Below are 20421 nucleotides of genomic sequence, written 5' to 3'. Positions count from 1 at the left end.
TCTGCACCAGAAAAACAAGAGATGGGGTGCTGCCAAAATGGAAAGATGCCCACTGGCGGACTTACAGTGGGCAGAGTAACAGTATACTGTGGCCTGCTTATAGTCAAAAACAAAACACATCCAAGCAAATCGGTATTTATTCTGAATATTAAAAATTCTACTAGAAATTTCTGAATACAGCTATAATCCGCAGCTGTGTTTTCATCCCACTTTTGTCTTGGCTTTCTCTTAACACAAGCGAACGTGTCGGCTGATTAATATAAACTCCACAGCTCCCTGCGGCTGCAGTTGACTTTAATCGCCTGGAAACCTAAAGTCTGGGGAAAAACAGAAACGGCACTACAGCTTCAACAACTCACAGAATAATCAATCCACGGCAAATTGATTGGCAACACTTAACTGATTAATTCCCAAGTAATCTTTTCAGGTCACTGGTTTCCAGCCTCGCAATGTTTCAGAGTTTTACGACAGTCAAATCTAAATCAAACCTTGTAAACTAAATCAAATACATTTTTGTACTGTCAATCACAAAGATAAATTGATATTCAGTTCACAAAGCTCAAGTCAGTCTAATTTCAGATTAGTTTCACAATTTAGGAAGTGAAACTCCACTTCCTGTATTTTTTTTTTTATGGCGTTGAAACCACAAACGGAAAAATACAACATTTCGACTTCACACAACATTTAGATACCATTCTGCTTCTTATACACATTAAAAAAAAATATGCCCATCATACTGTCAGTGGGTTGTTAAGTGTTTAATAAACATTAAGTTTGGTCAATACATCTCCAGGGCCTTTGTGGGGCAACTATGCATACAAGTATAATTAGGCTGTATACAGTTAAGGCAAGAGTTATCTTAGGAAACCTGTATAGTTTAATTTCTGATCTAATAAACAGATCGAGTAAATTAAACTCCACTTATCAAAAAAATCTTTTGGTGGATGGCCAAAGCCTCTTTGGTTGGTGGCAGAATTCTTTTATACGAAAAGAAAAACCCAGATCTCCTGAAACTGCCTCTGTTACATGGTTCCCATTAGAAAGTACTAATTTCTTAGGAGCTATGGAAGGAGATACACGGGCCCTTGGGGACCAACTTAAGTCTGAGGCCAGTGGCTTAGTCGAGGACAATAACAGGAGTGCTTTAAATCCCAAAACATCCTCGTTGCTGAAGAAGGAAACCAAAGCACCCAGAACAAACCCATGTAAACCCAGGAGACGTGAAACCTCCAGAGTATATTAATATTCTAAGGAGAGAGGATACATTGAAAGGCAACACAGGAGGAGAAACAAACAGCGGCCATGTAACCCTTTATAGTAACTGCTATACAATCAGAGACTCGATTCATTTTATTTACAGAGCGATCAAAAGACTGATGAGTGATTCATACACCTGAGATGTAAAGATATGCTAGAAGCTTACATAAAACCTACCTTGAAACAAGGAAAATAAGCAAAAGACTTCAAATGAAGACAAAATCTGGACGGCGCAGAACAAAAGGCATTTAAGACGTGCCAACCTGAGAGCTAGCCAATCCTCCAACAAGGGAGTGAGCCAACAAGCACAATAAACAAAATTAAGCAGGGAAACGTGCACCCAAAACTTAATATAACATAACCAGCTCACAGAATAACCCTTTCTTTGGCATTTATTTGATTAAACCAGCTCTTAGCCATCTACCTAGCTTCCCTGCTGATGCTAAGCAGCAAGTTTCTAGGGACTTTCTGCAAAATGTTGGAGGGATTAAATTGAAAGGAGGAAAAATTACTCAAGAATAAGCTGAGTTGAGCTATTTGAACTATTCAGTAATGCTTCAGAGACGCTTTAAGAAGCCGATCTTATTAAATGGGCTCTGGTGTAAGTAGTCTATCAGCTACAGAAGACATTCAATTTAACCTGAGGCAGAGGCCGACAAAATAATACATCACCCTATCCTCCCCTCCATAAAACCATACGCACATATATTACACATGAACATGCACACAAACAAACTGATAAAGCAGTTATTTGGAACAATAAAATTCCTTTGGCTTCACCGCCAAAGCCTCCCTCTGTTTGAATGCCTGGCAGGCATTAATTTCTTCTCTCTCTTTCCGCCTCCTACTATCCTATCGCCGTTTCTCTCACTCCTCCTTTCTTCTCCTCTCTGTATGCAGGTGCGCTCGCCCACAGAGCTGCATGCTGACTCCTGTCAGTAAGAGGACAGGGATGTATGATAAGCACAGATCTTCTTTGTTCCCTCCACCCAACTTCGCCCTGAACCATCCAGAGGGCATCGAGGACCACTTCAAAGCCAAAGTGAAGGAGAAAAAGAATGCAGTAAGAGTGAGGCAACATTCGAGGCAGCATTGTCAGACTTGTTACCTTGTTTGTGGTTTGGTGCTGTGGATTATTTTCGGTCTGTCTTAACAAGCAGATATTAGGTTTCTTGCTTCAGTCGAACTCTACTCTTTTCCCCCTCGGGAGGAGCACTACTTTTATCCTGCTTCTGCGCAAGCATCACTATATACACCTGTTGGTCTCCCATTGTTTAGTCAAGTGCAAGAAACAATTCTCACTTGTCAACCTCTTCACGAAGCTCTAAAAATAACAGAGGCACACCTATAAAAACTATTATTCCACAGACGGAAGGATGAAGGCATTGCTCGACGGTTGTGCTGCTGAGCAAACTCAAAGCATGAAAACTTACTGCTGATCAGTTACTCAATTCAACCAATGCGTCTTCTCAACAATAAGACTAAACAAAAGCGCGCCGGTATTCAAAGAGTGCTCTCAATTACGGCCTTGCATCTGTTAAGCAGACACGTCTCTCGATCTGTTGCCCCCCTACTCCCCTCCTGGATGGATGGATACTCCAGCATGAGCGGTCACGGAACAACGATCGCGTCAGAGACTCCATGACAACGCCAAACAGCTGGATAAAAGATGGATCGACCACACATTTTCACTTTGCGTGACACACACCAAGCTGTTTACTGTCACATTGATCGTTTTTTAGAGCTGATTGCTAAACAACGTTTTCGCTTCCTTTCCCCTCAGTCACGTTTGTCTGGAGGCTTTGTGACCACAGCGTGAGCACGTTTTATGATCACTAGCCTTCTCTTTCAAAAGAACGACACAGAAGCGCGCCCGTCTGTATCGCTCCTGCCCCCTCATATAGTATGTGAATGTTTGTGGGCGAATTCAGCTGAAAGGTAGCATCTTACCAAGCACATAACCGTCTTCGGAGTTTGACAGATATATTCGATCTATATTAGACAGGCTACTCTGGCAGCAACTGGACATCTGCACAGTATGCTGCACTAAATGTTCCCACCAAAGTGAGCCTTTCAGTTCTGATAAACAATTTGTAGTACATTTGCCAGCTCCTGAATAAATTTTTAACAAAAGAGACGTCTTTCCTTTTTTTACAAAGTGGCCTGAAATTTATTAGACCGGAGGTCCAAAGGTGAACGAATGGTACAACACTGGAAACACTGCCATTTACATCTTTAAATGTTAAAAATTATAGAGTGCATAATCATACTCTTAGCCTCGAACAAGAAGCACAATGTTGGAACACACTGTTCAAAGCTTTCAAAGGACAATGCTCTTAAAACCTCATTAGCAAACGGCTGCCAAAATTTATAAGACTGTGGTTTAGAAAGCTAAGGCAGACGACAGGCTCAAGCTAATTTGTAATGAATAATAAACCAAGGCTCTTTCATACCGTGCCCTATATAAACAGGGGACTATGTTCAAACCTCTCTGACCATAGTGTAATTAAATGTAAAGTTAAACAAATACTTAACTGGCTTCACACGTCCTTTAAAAGCTGCTAACGTGTGGGTGAGTACAGCTCTGAATGTGAGGCAGGGGCAATTCATCACACTAACAAACTGAACTACCTTTCTCACAGTGCCATTACCCTCCACGAAGGGGTCTGCAAAGTCGTGTGTCCTCTGAAAAGCTGACGAGTGAAACCAGAGAGGTGGCGATCCTGCCAGTGCTTTCAAAAACGGCTAATGAGCAACACTGGCTAAAACATAGACGCTTACAGTTTGTCTATAAGAGGAGCACTAACACCATTGTCTTCAATACTCAATGCAATGCCTGCAGTACAATGGCTTAGCAGTTTCAGTCATGTGGTGTCTTTGTGGTAACTGCAAACTTGTTTGTTAACTATGCACTTAACACATCATCTTTCCTTTTATGCATACAGGTCAAGCTCGACTAAAAGCTAAGGCATAGGCTACATCAATTCACCCTGAATTGAAGGGACTGCTTTTTGCCTTTATATTGTATATACTGAAATCTTTACATGTGAAAGCTCCCCCCCCCATTACCAACAAACATTAATACAACCTGAGAACAAAGGGTATAAAGAAAGTAAATTCAAGCAGTCTCATGTCTGAATCATGAACAGGCATTTAAAACAAATCCAAAACCTTGGTCTCTGTAAGACAAAGAAATAAAGATCCAAAATCAAATGACAACAGAAGACTGGGTTGTTTGTATGACTTTCATTGTACTAGGCAGCGGCTACCCCAGGCCTGATGCTGCTTCCTGCCAGGAGCAGCTCATGTACACATGCCCCAGGTGCCCTGGAAGAGATCTGTCGCTTCCTGTCTTCACACATGGAGCGCTCCTCAGATTCGCAAACCTCGCTGCAATGCCTGACACTAGTCCGCTGGGAAGCCTTGCCTCCAAAACAGCACTTAATCATCAGAGGCTTGATATCAAGTCTCCTGACTGGGGAGAAAACAGAAAATGAAAGTTCTGTAAGGAAGAGGAAAAGAAACTCTTCCTGTGTCCTTTAGGTGCTGTGACATAACTTCAGCGCAAAGGTGGAATAGAAATAAAACAGCTAGCTTTGGCACTGGGGTATGCTGTAAAACACTAATGTAAGTCTTGCTTGTAAGTACCAAGCATAATATCAGGAAGGATGGACTCCTTACCAAAAAAAAAAAAAAAAAATAATAAAAAATCCTGCTTTAGGTAACTGGACACCAAATCTGCGCTGAATATTTTATAATCTGCTGGACAGTTGGGGGTTTAAGCAAGGATCACAGCTCCAGCCAAGTGTCTGGTGGAAAGATCAATCACAACTTATTCTCCATTTTCCCACACTACAGCATTAGCTCACATGTTGCTGTGCCAGCAGCTGTTCCTGGGATGGCCTAATTTACTTTCAGATAAAAGTTTTGAAAAGGACGGAAGAAAAAGAGGGTGAAAAACACTCAGCAACTTCCATCAGAGACCACATTATTAAAGCAATCAGAGTCACTAAAACATCATTTCTGAGGTGTTAACTCATATCAGAGCGTTGTCTGAAACAGCGGAGGACTGTACAATGTATCTGTGAAACCGCTGACATTTCACACGTCTTGTTTTTCTATTAACACTCAAAACCAGGTCATAATCATTGGATGTTTTCCTCTGCATGTTAAATCAAAGTCATTATCTTCCCCCCCCAAAAAAGATCGGAAAGATTCTGCATTGCTATCCAGCTGTCGTACTAATAGAGCCTCCGGTTTTGCAGGTTTGCAACAACGATGATCAAGAACAAAGCTGACAAAGTGTTAAAATTTTAAGGCTTTCTTTGGGGGGAGGGAGAGGAAGTCGTTTTGTACATTTTAAGCCCAGAAAGAAGAGCACAGTGAAAAAGAGAACGTAGGCAAGTGCGATGAAATAACAGAAATATGCTTTAGAGCATGTTAGGCAGTTTTCCAATGGCTCTGACTTAAAAATCTTCTCTTGACCCGGTAACACTGCTTTAGTAAATGTGTGCACAGATTGCATGAATTCCACAGCATAAGGCACACGCACAATCATCTCTCTCACCTTCACCTAAACATGACCCTTGCAAATTCAAACATTTATCAGCTGTAAGGATTTGTCGAACTGAAGTTATATGCAGATATCCAATTTGAGCTGACCACAGTATCTAACATTGCACATTAAATACAGAGAAGATGTACTTTGTTTAGAGCTGAGAGATTCCTAATAAACTTAAACAATATAGACTGCAAGGCTGAAGATGACACTCCAAGGGTAAGATTTAACCCACGACAAACAACCGCTGCCTACCAGCAAAACCCAGCTCTCAGCAGCCCGAGTTAATCCCAAGGAAGGCTCAGGCTGTCTTGTTCTCAATTTCATGATAAAAATTAATCTTTCCGCTATCAGTTACATTCATTTTGTCATGACAGGTCACCGACTTCATTTTAATGACTCAAAAAATCCCTGGCCGTATATTGAGCCAAGTCTGGAAGCAGCCAACTTGAGCTGCACTGCGTCTCACACACACACACACACACACACACACACACACACACACACACACACACACACACACACACACCTACACACACACCTCACGCTCCTCATTTCATTGAGCAGACAAACCCTCCCAGTTTGGCGGTCTATTTAATGTCCAGAACTTCCAATTTCTCCCTCTAACCTTTCACTGCAGTGCTGCCAGCCGGATATTGACTTATTACTCCCCACATTTATGCTTAACATATCTGTGGGCAGTGATGAGCTTGGAGCCTGGAAGCCAAACTGACTATTTTGATGCTTTAAAAAAGCAATAATTTAATCTGAGTGTTATCTGACTGAAATTACTGCATCTAAAAAGCAATGCTTGTGCTGAACTGGTAATCTGTACAACCCTGAGCTGAAGAATCTGAAAAAGTACCACACCACCAGTGAGTATCAAATCTCTTTTCCAAACAGCTTCTGAAAACCCAATTAATTTAATTCACGAACATGTGATGCAGGGAAAAAGTCCCCTTACAAAGCAAACCTTACAGCTACTCTCAAAAGTGAGTTTGGCATTTATGCACTTCTGGCTGTTCCCTTATGCACAAGGGGTCACATGTTGGACGCTCTTCCTGATGGACTTCAGAGGGACTTGTGCTCCCCTCTCAGAACCAAACTGGTGATCGTTGGCTTGTGAGGTGAACGTGTAAAACAGCACACTCCTAAAATTCTTCAAAGATCACCCACAGCAATCTCATATGACCCTGCACTGTGGCAGATTTATAATCAATTAAGGAAAAAAAAAAAAGGGGGTTACACAATACTGGACTCACATAGCTTAGCTCAGTCACGCAGGGGAGAGAGAAAAAAAAAAAAAAAAAAAAAAAAAAAAAAAAAAGATAGCAACCTCCTTGGAGCTACCAAAAAATAGAAAAATAAATAAATCTGCAACGAATTGCAACTTGTAATCACCAAATTGTTCCCTGAGCCTGAGGTTGTTACACAGTTACAACCACTTGCAAGGCCATTCCACAGGCGACCCAATAGGAGGCGACCCTTGTGCAAACACTCGTAGTCTGACTTGGACTGACTGCAATCACTATCAGAGAGACTGTCGAAGGTTATCAAGTAACTGAGCGTTTATAAAGGCAAACAGATGAAAACATGAGAGTGTCGGCAATCTCATTTTGCAGCTATGGACGAAATAAAGTGAGATAACCTCGTATTACGAGATAACTATGCTGCTGAAAAAGAAAAGTGATAAATTGCAATTTATGTTACTGCAGTATATCAAAAAATGATTAAAAAAAAAAAAAAAAAAATCACAGTAATATTATATCCTAAGTATCTGAAGTGAACCCCACCTCTAGTGGCTACCAGAGAGTCCAGACATTAACCCCACTGAGAATCTTTGGGATGCGCTCGCTGGGAAGAGCTTCTCAGAAACATAATGTGACTCTAGATGGCGATAAATGTTACGACACTGCAGAAGCTTATTTTAAATACATTGTTTTGTAGCTTAATGATAACTGAATATTTAAAACTCCAGACTACCCCTGTCATATATATACGACAGCACAGTGACACTGTTTCCTCACAGCAAGGAGGTCCTGGGGGTCCTGAGTTCGATTCCATTACCTGGCCAGGGCAAAACACTGTGGAAACCTTGTGGGGTTAGGTTAATTGGCAAATCTAAAATTCCCCAATTTGAGTGAATGGTTGTCTGTCTCTATCTGTTAGCCCTGCAACAGACTGGCGACCCGTCCAGGGTGTAGCCTGCCTTTAGCCCTTTAGTAGCTGGGATGGGCTCCAGCCTCTGCAACCCTGACGAGGATAAGCGGAAGAGAACGGATGAATAATACTACATAAAAGGCGCTGGTCCACTATTTGCGTCAATCAGCTGCCCCTCCAGTGACACTTCTCCTCTTTGTCCTGTTCAGCAGCCTAGGCGAACAACAGATGAACGGCACTAGTCATCTAGGTTATGCCAGTCTCCTAATGTACTCCAGTTATTGTGAGCCAAATTATCATTTATCTTTATGTAAATGAGGTTAAGTGATTCTTTTGTTCTCTTGCTGACATAGCGCACATTACCTTACTTTAGGAGAGAGAAACTGGCCACCCAGGCTCTTTCCCCTTTCGTCAGTAGCTACACACTGTGTCTGCACCTAGGCAGCCGTACTGTTCCATCTGTGCCACACAGCAGGCTGGCACCTATGTCCTCCACCCACCCTTGGAGTGTCCCAGCCATCAGGCTTTACAACTTTCCTGGCACGAACCCTAATTAGTTCCATCAATGGATGAAAATAAATAAATAAATGAATCCCACCTGAATGCCAACTAATCCCCCCTGATTTTTAAATAAACAAATATTAGGAAATTAAAATTAGCACAGCCAGATACAGCCGAACCACGGCAGCGACCCTTCTGCAAAAATCAGCACAGCTCGGAGTATTTGCATACTGCAGAATAAGCTTGACATTTGGGTGCTTGTAAATCCAATCTTGATTCTTCAAATTGCCAGCTTGTTTAACGTAATGGTTAGCTGCTGATAATTTGAAGCTCTGCGCAGAGAGGGAAAAAAAACAAAAAACAATAAGCGCTCAGACAACAACGGCACTAATCGTGTGTCTGATGCTGATTTCCAATCATCATCCAGTGTTCACACAGCTGAAAAAAAAAAAAAAAAACCCAAACAAAACCCACACATTTTCTTTCTGTCAAAAAGGTGAGAAAGTTATAATGCCTGATGAAACATAATTACAAAACTCTTTAAAAGATGACCAAACAAACATTAGTACATGTTTAAAAGAGACACTCAAAGTAAAACCCAAGGGAGGGTCAGGTTTGCTGGATTGTTAGGAGTATGAATTACTAAGACATCAGTCAGTTCTTGGTCAAAATATGACACAAGGGGAGGAGGACAATTCAGTATCAATGAACAGCTGACTGTAGATATTCTTCTGATGCAAGTCTCCACTTTGATAAGGATACTGTGCATTGTTTAAAAAAAAAAAAACACTCCATTGTGACTGAATTTACAGCTTTACACATTTAAGCTGGCAACAGAAGGTTGAAACTGTGCTTTGTTTTGTGATCCGGGGGGGACAACAGATGCAGACTACTCATGGCTGCGAGGGCTTTTTAAACTTCTGAATATCAAAGAATGTCTTTGCTTTCTTTCCTGTGACAAGCTGCCAAAGAGCTGTGCCATTCTTGCTCTGCAACTGTGGAAACGGGTGCCACTTTATAGCCTTACACTGAGGCAAAACAGCTCCCACTGCTACTGTGAAATGCAGCACAGTACCATAGATAATATACTGTATCCAAAAACTCTATGACCACTCCCCCAAACTTTAATCGGAAATATGAAGGCTGTAAAAGCAGCTTCTAATGAGTGCAAGACACATGGGACCACTCATTAACAGCGCTAAGGTCAGCCCTTTGAGCAAATTCCAGTCTGAGAGAAGGAGCAAGCTCATCTGAACCACGCAGAACCTCCCACAGCCATAAGCCTTGGCCCTTGGCTTTGAAATGCAATCAAGTTATCAACATAATTGAAGACGCAAGTGTCACCCTGAACTAGATGGAGCACCTGTCCTTGAAAATTAATAAATGGATGCATCAGTTCTGCTGCCTCGTTGAATGCCACACAATATAAGAGAGCAATGAGGGAATGACAGGGCAACAAGGCGGCTGCCTGTGAGCCCATGTGACACTGTTACAAAGCGGAATAATTCTCCATTGTGATGACAGACACGCCAGACCGGATCAGTTGGCTTCCGGGTTACAACCTGCTGTTACGAGAAGCACCGGCTGTAAGCTTGCAAGAGACCCTGTTCATTCAAGATGTAGCGAAGCAACAATAAGACACGAGAAAACTAAAACTACTTCAATCAATCAAACACATCGATGAGGCACACGAGTAAAATAATCAGACTGTTAACCATTTCACATTTTCACTGGTTAAAATGCAGAATTTTTTTATTTATTTTTTTCCCTGCTCTTTCAATCCGAATAAAGTTCCTGCAGCTAAAGACTCAAGACAGAGCTCACTGCAGCAAGTACACAGCTCTACTGTTGGGTAACACACAACTGAACAACTGGTCAAACCAGACTAGTTAGCTAGCTCTTCATGATATTTAAATGTCAAGGTCCCGCAGATGGGCTGCACATTGGGCCACCGAGTCTGTATATACAAGTGTCTGTGCCAGGGACATGTGGGGAGGGGGCAATGCTGTTTAATCACGAGCATGAGCCGCTAACGAACCACAGCACAAAATCAAAATTAAAGTTAAAGCTGCATTAAAAAACTTCACACCGCTGCGAGTGTGCTAACTTTATAAAGCGTAAAGCAAAGCGAGGAGATAAATAAATACACGTCGTGTTTAATTAAAAAAAATACCTCCCCTCTGTAGGGACTTAATCCTCAGCCTCTCATTTCCATTACAAGCAAGTGTAACCAGCGAATAGACTGAGCAGACAGTAGTTAGCTAGCTTACCACGGGTCGAACTCGTGGATGATGCTCTCGAACCGGATCACCGCAAAAAGTCTGGAGCTGAATCCCGCCAGGCAGGCCAGAAAAAGAATGCTAAACGAGAGTAAAGACTGCCACCCAGCTGGCTGTGTCAGTCCGCCAGACAGGCCTCCTTTGCCCCCTCCTCCACCCGCGGCGCCGGGTCGACTGTTCCCGTGCACCGAGCCCCCGGCGTTGGTGGACGCTTTGTGCTTGCCGTCGCTGGCTGCGTGTTGCTCCGCCATTTCTGCGCGCAGTGTCGGCTGGATTTGCTCCTGCACCGCTCCACGTCTTTCCCCCCTCTCCGTACTGTCGTATACTTCCCTATGCTGTGCCCGCTTCTCTCAGGTATCCTATCATCTAACTCCTTCGGGTGTAAGGTATGATTTAATTCGGTATCGCTACTCCGGGAGACCGCTGTTACATCCCGAGACGCACACTCATGCGCCACATACCGAGGCTGCAACCGTCAATCCGCTTCACGATTGAACGCCGGCGGAGAGGGGCGGGAGGGATGTAAGGGGCGGGCTCTAGGACGCGCAGGCGACCTCTCACAGATCGACAGGTACGAAGGGGCGGGATTCTATGTATCTAGACCAATCAGAGAAACGAACCTTCTTATCCGACAGATAGCTTTACCAATGAAAACGGAGTAAAATTATGGCTGCAACTGATTGAAATAGGGATTATCCTTATTATACTTTCGACAAAGTAAATCCGATAGTAACTATAAATCAAATCTTTATCATTAAATGTTTTTTTTACAGTTTAATTAAGATAGAGAATAAGTTACAGAATGAGAGCGCACAAGGTTCTTAATCTTGAAGGAAGCACTTTCGTGTACCTAAAGGTATATAAGCAGGTGTGCGAAGATAAATTGTCTGTGCGACTGCAATATTTCTGTTGCCCTTGGATGTTGTGGACTGACGGTGGGGTGGTAATACAGATTGATGTGTCTCATCATTACTGTGTCCCCCAGCAAAGACAAGAACACAGCATTCATCATTCCCTTAAAATCGGGATGTACTTTCACAACTTGCCCCAAAGCCTTGAAAGACTATATTGAAATAAAACACATTTTTTTAATATTTCAAATAAATCCTCAAGTTTTTTGTATTTTGTATTTTTTTTATGATTGATTGTATACATTTATTTTGTACTTGGTGGTTTCAAATAACCATGAGACAGAGGTAGGAAGTATTATTGATTTATCTGAGGTGTGATCCAGTCCCAAAGGAGAAAAAAATATAGTCCAACAGCCCTCTTCGGTGTAATCTGATAGCAAAAAACGTTTTTTTTTCTGAACTCACTGTAGACCAAATAGATTTAACCCTGATAAGGATAAGTGGAAAAGGATGGATGGATGGATTGACACCTGTTTTCAATACTTTTGAATTGGGCTATTTAAACAGATGATGTATATTCTAATAGCATTGGCATCTTGACATCATAATTTTGAATTTATAAGATAGAACAAACAGCTAATACCCTACACTGGTTTGAAAATATCTCAAAATGGCCCAAATTCACATCCCTACTTTGCATCAGCGCTGTTTACAGCTACCCTGTCACCTGTGAGACGATCATTTTTGAAAACGCAAATGAAAAATTCATGTAAGAGAACAGGACTGAAGTTTGAGCCGGCTTAATGTGGTTGTGCATTCAGACTGTCTGGTGGTGAGATGAGGAGGGGATAAGAGGGAGATGAAAAATACAGCTTTGGAGAGATGGGTAGATGGAAAGCTCATAATAAAGGAGAGTAAAAGGATTATTATGAAAATTGATGGGGGTCATCATAGAAAGCAGGTGGAGTGGCAGAAGTGGATAAGAGTTTGGAGTTCAGGAAGAGATCATAGAGACTGAAAGAGAGACACCATCAGCGTCTGAAGCTGGGATTCAGTGCCTAAATTCATTCACACACAAAGACTAAACACAGACAGACGGCAGGAGTGTGATACATGTAAACACATGAAATCCCACGCACACATAACCGCATGCATATTGATGAAGCCGTCCTCGTGTAGGCGCACGACAGTGTGCTCATTCACACACATATGCGTCCAGCATCTCGATCATTCGTCAAGGCCTGCTTATGCCATGAAAAACACTCTAACCCTTCACGCTTTCTACTCTACCTTAAGATTCTGAATGGGTGACCTTTGAAAAGAAGAAATGGAGGCTGTGAAGATTGCTTCAATTGCATCTCTTGTCAAAAGGCCAAGCCAAGAAGAAAACCAGCCAAAATAAGTGCTGTTGCCAGGCTAGAGCGGCTTTGCCTTCGCCCTCTCTCCAGAGGCAGACTTGAATGTTTCTGTTTGCTTTGTTTTTTCTTTCCCTTTTTTTTCTTCACCCCACAGCATCACAGACTTGCAGAGTTTATGCACAGCATCCTTAGGTGTCTCCAGCTTTTAATTTTGCTAAAGGGCAATTGTGAAAACCCCCAACCCTAAACCCTTAAATGCCTGCCATGGGTCAACGAGCGAGGTGTCATAAATGATTAAGAGGATTATAATAACAGCATGGCAGTTTTTAATTTTCTGAAAATGTTACAAGTAAATCCTGTAAACCAGAAATATCTATCATGTCATCGAGGTGGAGTATTGATTAGCCTAAATAATTTGTCTGGAGATGCATATCAATATCACATCTCTGTCTCATTTTGTCACTGCGTGAAAAGAGAAGAAAACAACTCCTTTATTAGATGTCCCTGATGAGAGCAAAGTTGCTGCCCGCTTTAAAAAAAGTAGCCTCCCATCTAATACATGCATTATATGTAAAGTGCACTTAGTAGAGAGTCTGGAGTCGAAAACTGACGTCACAAAGCCTGACCAGATTCCTGATAGTCTGGGGATTTGATAAGGAAAGAGAGAATTATAGATCAATCTGTTATCTATACCTGCTGCTTCCTATTGAGGGTCATTACTGGAAGCTGGAGCCATTCCCAAGATACAATCGTTTGAAGGCAGGAAAACAACTAGATTGATTACCAATCCTTCTTTCAGGGATAGCAGGACCATACAAATTCATACACCCATGACTCTCCAATAACCGGCTTCATGTCTTTCCAAGTCTGAATGAAAACTCAAAACTCAAAAGGTTTCTTGTTGCTCTGTTTTCTCTCATTTCCTTTCATTTAGCCGACTTGGCACTCCTCTTAACTAATTACCTTGTGCATCATCTATGTGTAAAATGGATAAATCCATCATGTATATTCCATTTGCTCATTATGAGCAGAAACACAAGATTCAGACATTTCATTCAGGAAGCTTTGATACTTTTACTTTTCCTGTTATACTGTAATCCATTATAGCGGGATGATTAGCCAGCACCACTGCACACTCAGATCTGCAGTGAAACAACCACTTACTGTTCCAACAAGGTGCAGCATCCAACTGTTAGGAGCTATTTATGCACCTGTGGCCAGCAGAGAGTTGGGCTGTCTGTTTTAATGCTCTTTAAAAAAAAAAATCTGATGGTCAAATTTCACGTTAATTTTTTTTTTAAAACCCTGGGTATTGAAGCCTCTCCGTGAGTTAAATTACATCTTCAGTCTTTCAAGTGTTAGTGAGAAATCAGAGGAGGAGAAATATAGCAGAAGCAATGACCTGAGTCAACTTCTACTTGATGGTGTGTGCTCCGTGACCAAGTGCACGGGGGTTACCTGCGTGGCTTCATCAGTGACACACCATTTCACACTGAGCACGCCTCATTTCTCCACACAGGGCCACGGAGAGGTAGTTAAATGCACCGGATGTGGACACAGCTCCCTCAGTCCCCACTGAACACACTCAGATGATACTCGGCAACTGCACGACACGCTCATCTCGGCACTGATGGGAGGAGTGTTTACATGGCTTTGGCATTACTTAGCTATTCAAATATGTGCCTGTGCACACTCAAGATAAATATGAAATAGTGCAATAAGCTTCTATATTTTGCAACAGAATATAGCACAAGCTATCATCCCAGAGATCAGAGAGCTTTTGCTCAATTTATTATGCTGCATCTGCAGCAAGATGGTATTGTTTTCAGTGCGTTCATCTGCCATTTTCCAGAGCGTGTGAAAAGTTTTCTCCCCCAAGAGGCTGTGAAGCTGCAGAGACAATGGCAAGTCTTTTGTATTTCGCTTACAAAAGTACTTGAATTGAATCCATGTAGAAAAACAAAACAATCAATGCAATAATATTTCTTTGTATCTTTATTCATTCAGTGTATCATTTTAAGGACTTATAAGCTTTTATTTGTCACAATTATTCCATGAAATGACAAAATAATTAGGAAATTCTAAAATATATATATATATATATATATAAAAACCTGTGTGGGTATGTGTAAAGCAGGCTCCACACAAAAATAAGTTAAAAAAAAAACGAACATTCACTCTCTTTCTTTTTACTAAGAATAACTCTGAAAAGCATATCAGCAGAGAAAATTCTCTGAAAACATTCACAGTTCACCACATTCATCAAGATTGATTCTGACTTGTCGACACGGCTGAAAGTGCCTGCAGTGATGCTTCAAATTTTATTGGCATGGTGCATAAAAATCTATATAAGAAAGTTTCAATTGATGGAGCACGAAAAGAGAGAGAAAGCTGGAGAAAGAGTAAGAGAGGGAGAGAGAAGCAGATATTGAGCAATAGGGACAACCGCAATACTTACCTGAGCTCAACAGAGATATCAGCTGTCTGCAGGCAGAATGTCAGAGAAGTTGGCTTGCACTGCTTCCTCTTCAGAATAACACGCGCCTTATCAACATTTCCCTGACTTTGGTGTGGTTCGTGAAGCCTCCGCATGCTGTCTATTGAGGAGACATGGCGCTCAGATATGAGAAATGTAATGCGTAAGAAACGGTTGGAACCTGGCCTGACATTATCCCAGCAGGAGAGAGAGAGAGAGAGCGGAATATATGACTCACGTGCTGAAAATTGAAGTACGTCTCCCAATTTCCACAGCTGTCTCTGCTTGACAAATGACCCTTCTTTCACTTTCCTGAGCGGCCGACATGAGCTGTCTCAATTCAGAACACAACATATTTATGTGGTACTGCTTCAGTGACATCCCCGACAACCCCCCCGTGGCAAAATTACAACGGCGGCATTCAGAATAAGACGGGCAGATACACAAGCCACCTCGCTGGCATGTTTCTGCTTCGTTCACATGTGAGTTACACAGAAATGGCATATATGCTCATTAAAAACAATAGATTATGATTTTTATTTTTTTTTTTGCTGTTGCTTTGCTTCAATTCCAAGAAAGCTTCTGCCTGAATTACTCCGTCTCATGCCAGGACTCTCAAGCCACTGTACCACCAGACTTTATAAACAGTAAAATGTTGCTTGTGCTGTTTTTTCTTTGTATAATGAGAAAATATTTTAAATTAAAAGCCAGCTCTGGTCTATTTTCTGTCCAAATAGCACTTTACACAGGCTGCTCAATACCAAGTGGCCCCTTGGTCAGGGGTATGCTTCTCTCCGCTGCGCTTATATCCAATCGATCCGTCTCCTGGTTGATCTCGATCGGTCATCTGACAGAACGCAATTCACACCTTTCAAATAAAGTTAAACTTAGCTTGGCTTTCCAGTGAAGATGGGAGAGGTGGGACAAGGCTGCTGGATGAAAAAGAGGGAGGACAGAAGACAGCCAGCTCTGTGCCAGATCATTACTGCTCCTCTGTTGTTGCTCGTGTGTCGCATGAAGCCAGAGTAATTCAGGTCAGTATAATGTCTGGAGCTCAGCGTTTCTTAAAGTTCAAACCTGTGTCTCCCAGCACCTCTAAACCTTCCTAATTAACATCTTTTGTCTCTCTTTTTTAAACTCCATACACAATCAAAAGGCTGTTCCCTGCTCTCCTAAAATCCACTGCTGATAAAAGAAAATGAGGGCAAAAGTGCAATTTGCTTCCTTTTCTTCCTTTTTTATATCTCATGTCAACTTTGGTTGACCCCTGGGCGCAGCTTTCCTGAGGGCTATTTAACAGTGAGCGATCGCTGTCATTTCATTCTTGCCTGCCATGGGACATAAACTAAAAAGGGAGCACAACCAGTAAATTATTTATAAACAGATAAATGAATATGGTGCACAGATAAACTGAGCCAAATTAGTCCCAGATCATCATCACACCATGCGTGTAAATAGGAGATGATTGATGTGGGGAATTAAGTGGACTGGCGCTGTCCTTGTAGTCTCAAATGACCACATCATTTAAGCTTTTGTTGGAGAGGAACTATTACACCTTCATTTCAATCATTTTTCTGTGTGTGACGGCTATGTTTGCCCTCGACTGGCTTTCTTTTTTTCCCTTTCTTTTTTCTTTTTGTTATTGAGCACTCTGAGAGGCTTACAGCTGAGCACATAATGACACAATAGTTCATTCAGGCATAAGGAAATTAAAGTAAGATCAGAACTATCAAGTACACTGCCACGAGATAAAAATATCTAAGAGGACAGGAGGGGTAATGGCCTCTAATACAGCAGCGGTCTCATCTGTAAATCTCTGGGCTTGAGCTGCCAGCTGCTCTTATCTTACCAGGCACATCATCATCCGCTGGACAAGCGCTGCATACAACTGTGACTGTGTGAAAGTTGTTTGAAGAATGTGCCTCCTTCTTATGGCAATCGCAAAGCTGCATGCTACACGGAACAGCTTCATAATATGCTGAGTGAACATCTAAATCTTTTGAATGGGAGAAGAAAAAAAATAAACAAAAACAAAAAAAAAATTCCAAAAACAAATCAGGGGCTGTAAAAGCCTGGGCTGGTGGAGAACATGACCTGTGACGATAACCGGACCCACACAAAGCCGACGGAGAAAGCGATATCTGACGGAGGAGTAATTTGTCTTCCTTGTCATCGCCTTACTAGGGCTTAAAATATTGTTTATAGCACTCAGCAACCAACGCACTCCCCAGCAGCTTTGATTGATGTATGAGGTGTCGCCATGGCAACCGGCATGTGGGGATGATAAGTGACTTTGGCAGGAGAGTATCTCCTTCTGGATGATTAAGACCACCTAAGGGTTCTGTGAGCTTTGTGTGTGTGTGTGTTTGTATATAGGAGGGTGATGAGCTCTATGTGGATAGCCACTCTCGTCTGCTGTTGCCACCCACTCAAAGGGTTAATCAGATTAGGAAGTATGATGACTGAGCAGGTGACAAGGATCCATATGGTGGCACAGGTATGGAGTTTAACTGACATTAATAGAGGGCTGCAGAGTGCTGCTTCAAGCTTCTATTTTCTGATACTTCTTGACAGGCAGTGATGGAAAAAATAGAGAGAGAGAGAGAGAGAGAGAGAGAGCCAGAACAGAGGGCGTGAAACAGGCAGGGAGAAAATTTAAGCAATGTTTGCCAAAAGCAAACTGTTTAAATGCAATTAGCTCCCACCGGGAAGTAAAATGACTCTAGTGTTTGGTGACTTGTTGGTTCCACTGAGTATGAGTCTTGGTAATGGAAAGACCTGTCACATCTTGAGCTCAGCACCCCCTCATTTTCCCAGTGCAGTGCTCCCATGTTTTGCCCTTAAAGCACAAATGTAAGCTCACTGGATCCTGCACCTCAGCCACTCCAATCCAGTTGACTGCTGAAGGCACAAGCGAGGCCTTTGTACGGCGTTTGCAGTAGAACCACCACTCCCTCTCCTGGTGAAAAGACAAAATGCAGATATCCGGCGTATTTAGGTTAATATTATTCTGCTGTGCTGCTGCCGGTGAAGTAAATAAGTGTGCTCAAGCTCCCACGATGCCTTAAAGAAAACAAACGCTACAGTAATATCACAGACCTGGTGATAGTAGGATCCGTTAATAATTATGAAAGTTGAACACACAGATAAAAGTTTGGAAAAAAAAAGACAGGCTTTGTCCAATTTAGTATATTGCTGCTAAATTCATTTGCAAGTTACAGCAATGCAAACTACCATAACAGGATTAAACATAACAGGATTATTTCCGATTCTACGTGTGCCTCATGATTCACAAGCAATTGCTTTACCCTTGTCCCACACTGTTAGCCAAAATGCACCTCAGATTATAGACCAGGGATGCCAAACTCATTTTATATGGTGGACCTCATATAGCCTACTTTCAACCTGAATGGCAGAGACCAATGAAACTCTCCTTTCTGTCAGTGTAAAAAAGTTTAACTGCACATTTAATCCCTGAGATATCTTAATATAAAGAAAATAAGTGCAATTTCCACAGCATGACTCAGTTTTTCTGTATGAATAAGAAATGCTACTCTGCTAAATGAAAGAAATCTGTTTCCAAGAGTGTTTGGCTTTAATTATAGGAAGTAAATATTTAAAACAGCAGAAGCTTATTGCCCGGATTGCCCTGTAATAATTTAACAGAAAGATTTTGTTAATTCAGAGAAAATTCAGGAAGGTTTCTGTTATTTAGTTGTTGATCTATTGGTTAATTACTTTGGTGTAGTTTGAAAGGCACTGGGGAGGTCCTTAGTAGCAGGAAAAGCTGTAAAACACATGAAAATATAGTTAAAAGTCCTCCTTTACATTTATCATAGCTGTTCAGTGGGAAATGTCCAATTTTGGGCCCTGGGCCTTATGTTTGACACACCTGGTATAGAGCTTTCCCAGAGGATCTGTGCTCTGTGGCTCCTGCAGTAAGATAGTAAAAGCTCATTTGAATTTGCTTTGGGAATGAAGACATTATTCTTTCAGTCACAGTTGGAAAAAAGAGGAAGACATTTAGAAGCTTTCACTTTCTTTAAATATGTATCTCCCTCTTGAGAACTGGGCTTCACTGCTGCAGGAAAATTGGCGTCACATGATTTGATTGTGAAAAATGAAGAGAAAGGTTAGTTTTGACACCCCTGTGGTAATCCATTTATAATGCAGAATTATAAATCATTTATCATCAGCATGTACAGCCCCCCCACCCCCCACCCCTTCAGCAGTGTCCAATATGTCTGCGTGCCAGCCCACACCCAGAGTGCCTGTGGCATAGTTTATGTAAATAGAGCATGTAAATTGTCGCAAGGGTGCTGGAAACCTCCCTGTGAGATAAAAACTTAGCCTAGCGTAGCAGAAAAATCACTTACTGTCCCCCAGTGCATTTGTTTAAGTTCATGCTCTTTCAGTAACAGTGCTTCACACGCGCAGTGTTGATTAATGTGTTTTCAATGAAGCCAATTTTGACATAATTCATAATACATATAAGAATCACCAGTTTGTACACAACACATGGCTTGTTAGAAGGGAGCTAAATAACATACACATGCATACCACTTGACACCCCCCCCCCCAGTAGATTATTATCTCAGTGTGACACTAATTTATAGTTTAGTTTAATTAATCAATTTTTCCAAAATGCATTCTGGGATTCATCTGATGAATTAAAAGCAGCCACCTGCAGAAACAGGCAGCTGGACAGAGAAATGGGCAAATAGTGGCAGAGACAGGTAGGCAGAGATCCACAGACAGACACGTGTTCCAGTCTGAGTCAGCTTCGGGCTGAGGATAAAAGGCTCGTCAAACACTGCAGACACGCCATGCCAAACACAGTGTAGGCCTCCTGATTCCCTTATCTTTTGCCTTAACCAGTGCAGACACCACCAGTGTAAAAGCATCAAGTATTATCTGTCAGTCAGCAGAGAACTGCCACTCAGTGTAATCATGAATTTAAGATGAAACATTTTCTGTGCTT

At 41.8% G+C, this 20421-nt stretch overlaps 1 protein-coding gene across 1 annotated transcript in view; it reads right to left on the bottom strand.

The window, feature by feature from the left end:
- Nucleotides 1–11244, bottom strand: part of LOC116319414 (dolichyl-diphosphooligosaccharide--protein glycosyltransferase subunit STT3B) — a 99309-nt gene extending 88065 nt beyond the window's left edge. Inside the window, exon 1 of the mRNA XM_031738728.2 lies at nucleotides 10747–11244. Within this exon, the coding sequence (XP_031594588.1) occupies nucleotides 10747–11006 (260 nt within the window). The 5' untranslated portion in view covers nucleotides 11007–11244. The remainder of the gene's footprint in view (nucleotides 1–10746) is intronic.
- Between the last annotated feature and the right edge of the window lie 9177 nt (nucleotides 11245–20421).

Source organism: Oreochromis aureus, linkage group 22 (assembly GCF_013358895.1).
Source record: "Oreochromis aureus strain Israel breed Guangdong linkage group 22, ZZ_aureus, whole genome shotgun sequence".
NCBI classification, from domain to species: domain Eukaryota; kingdom Metazoa; phylum Chordata; class Actinopteri; order Cichliformes; family Cichlidae; genus Oreochromis; species Oreochromis aureus.
This window is presented reverse-complemented; position numbering and strand designations above follow the sequence as displayed.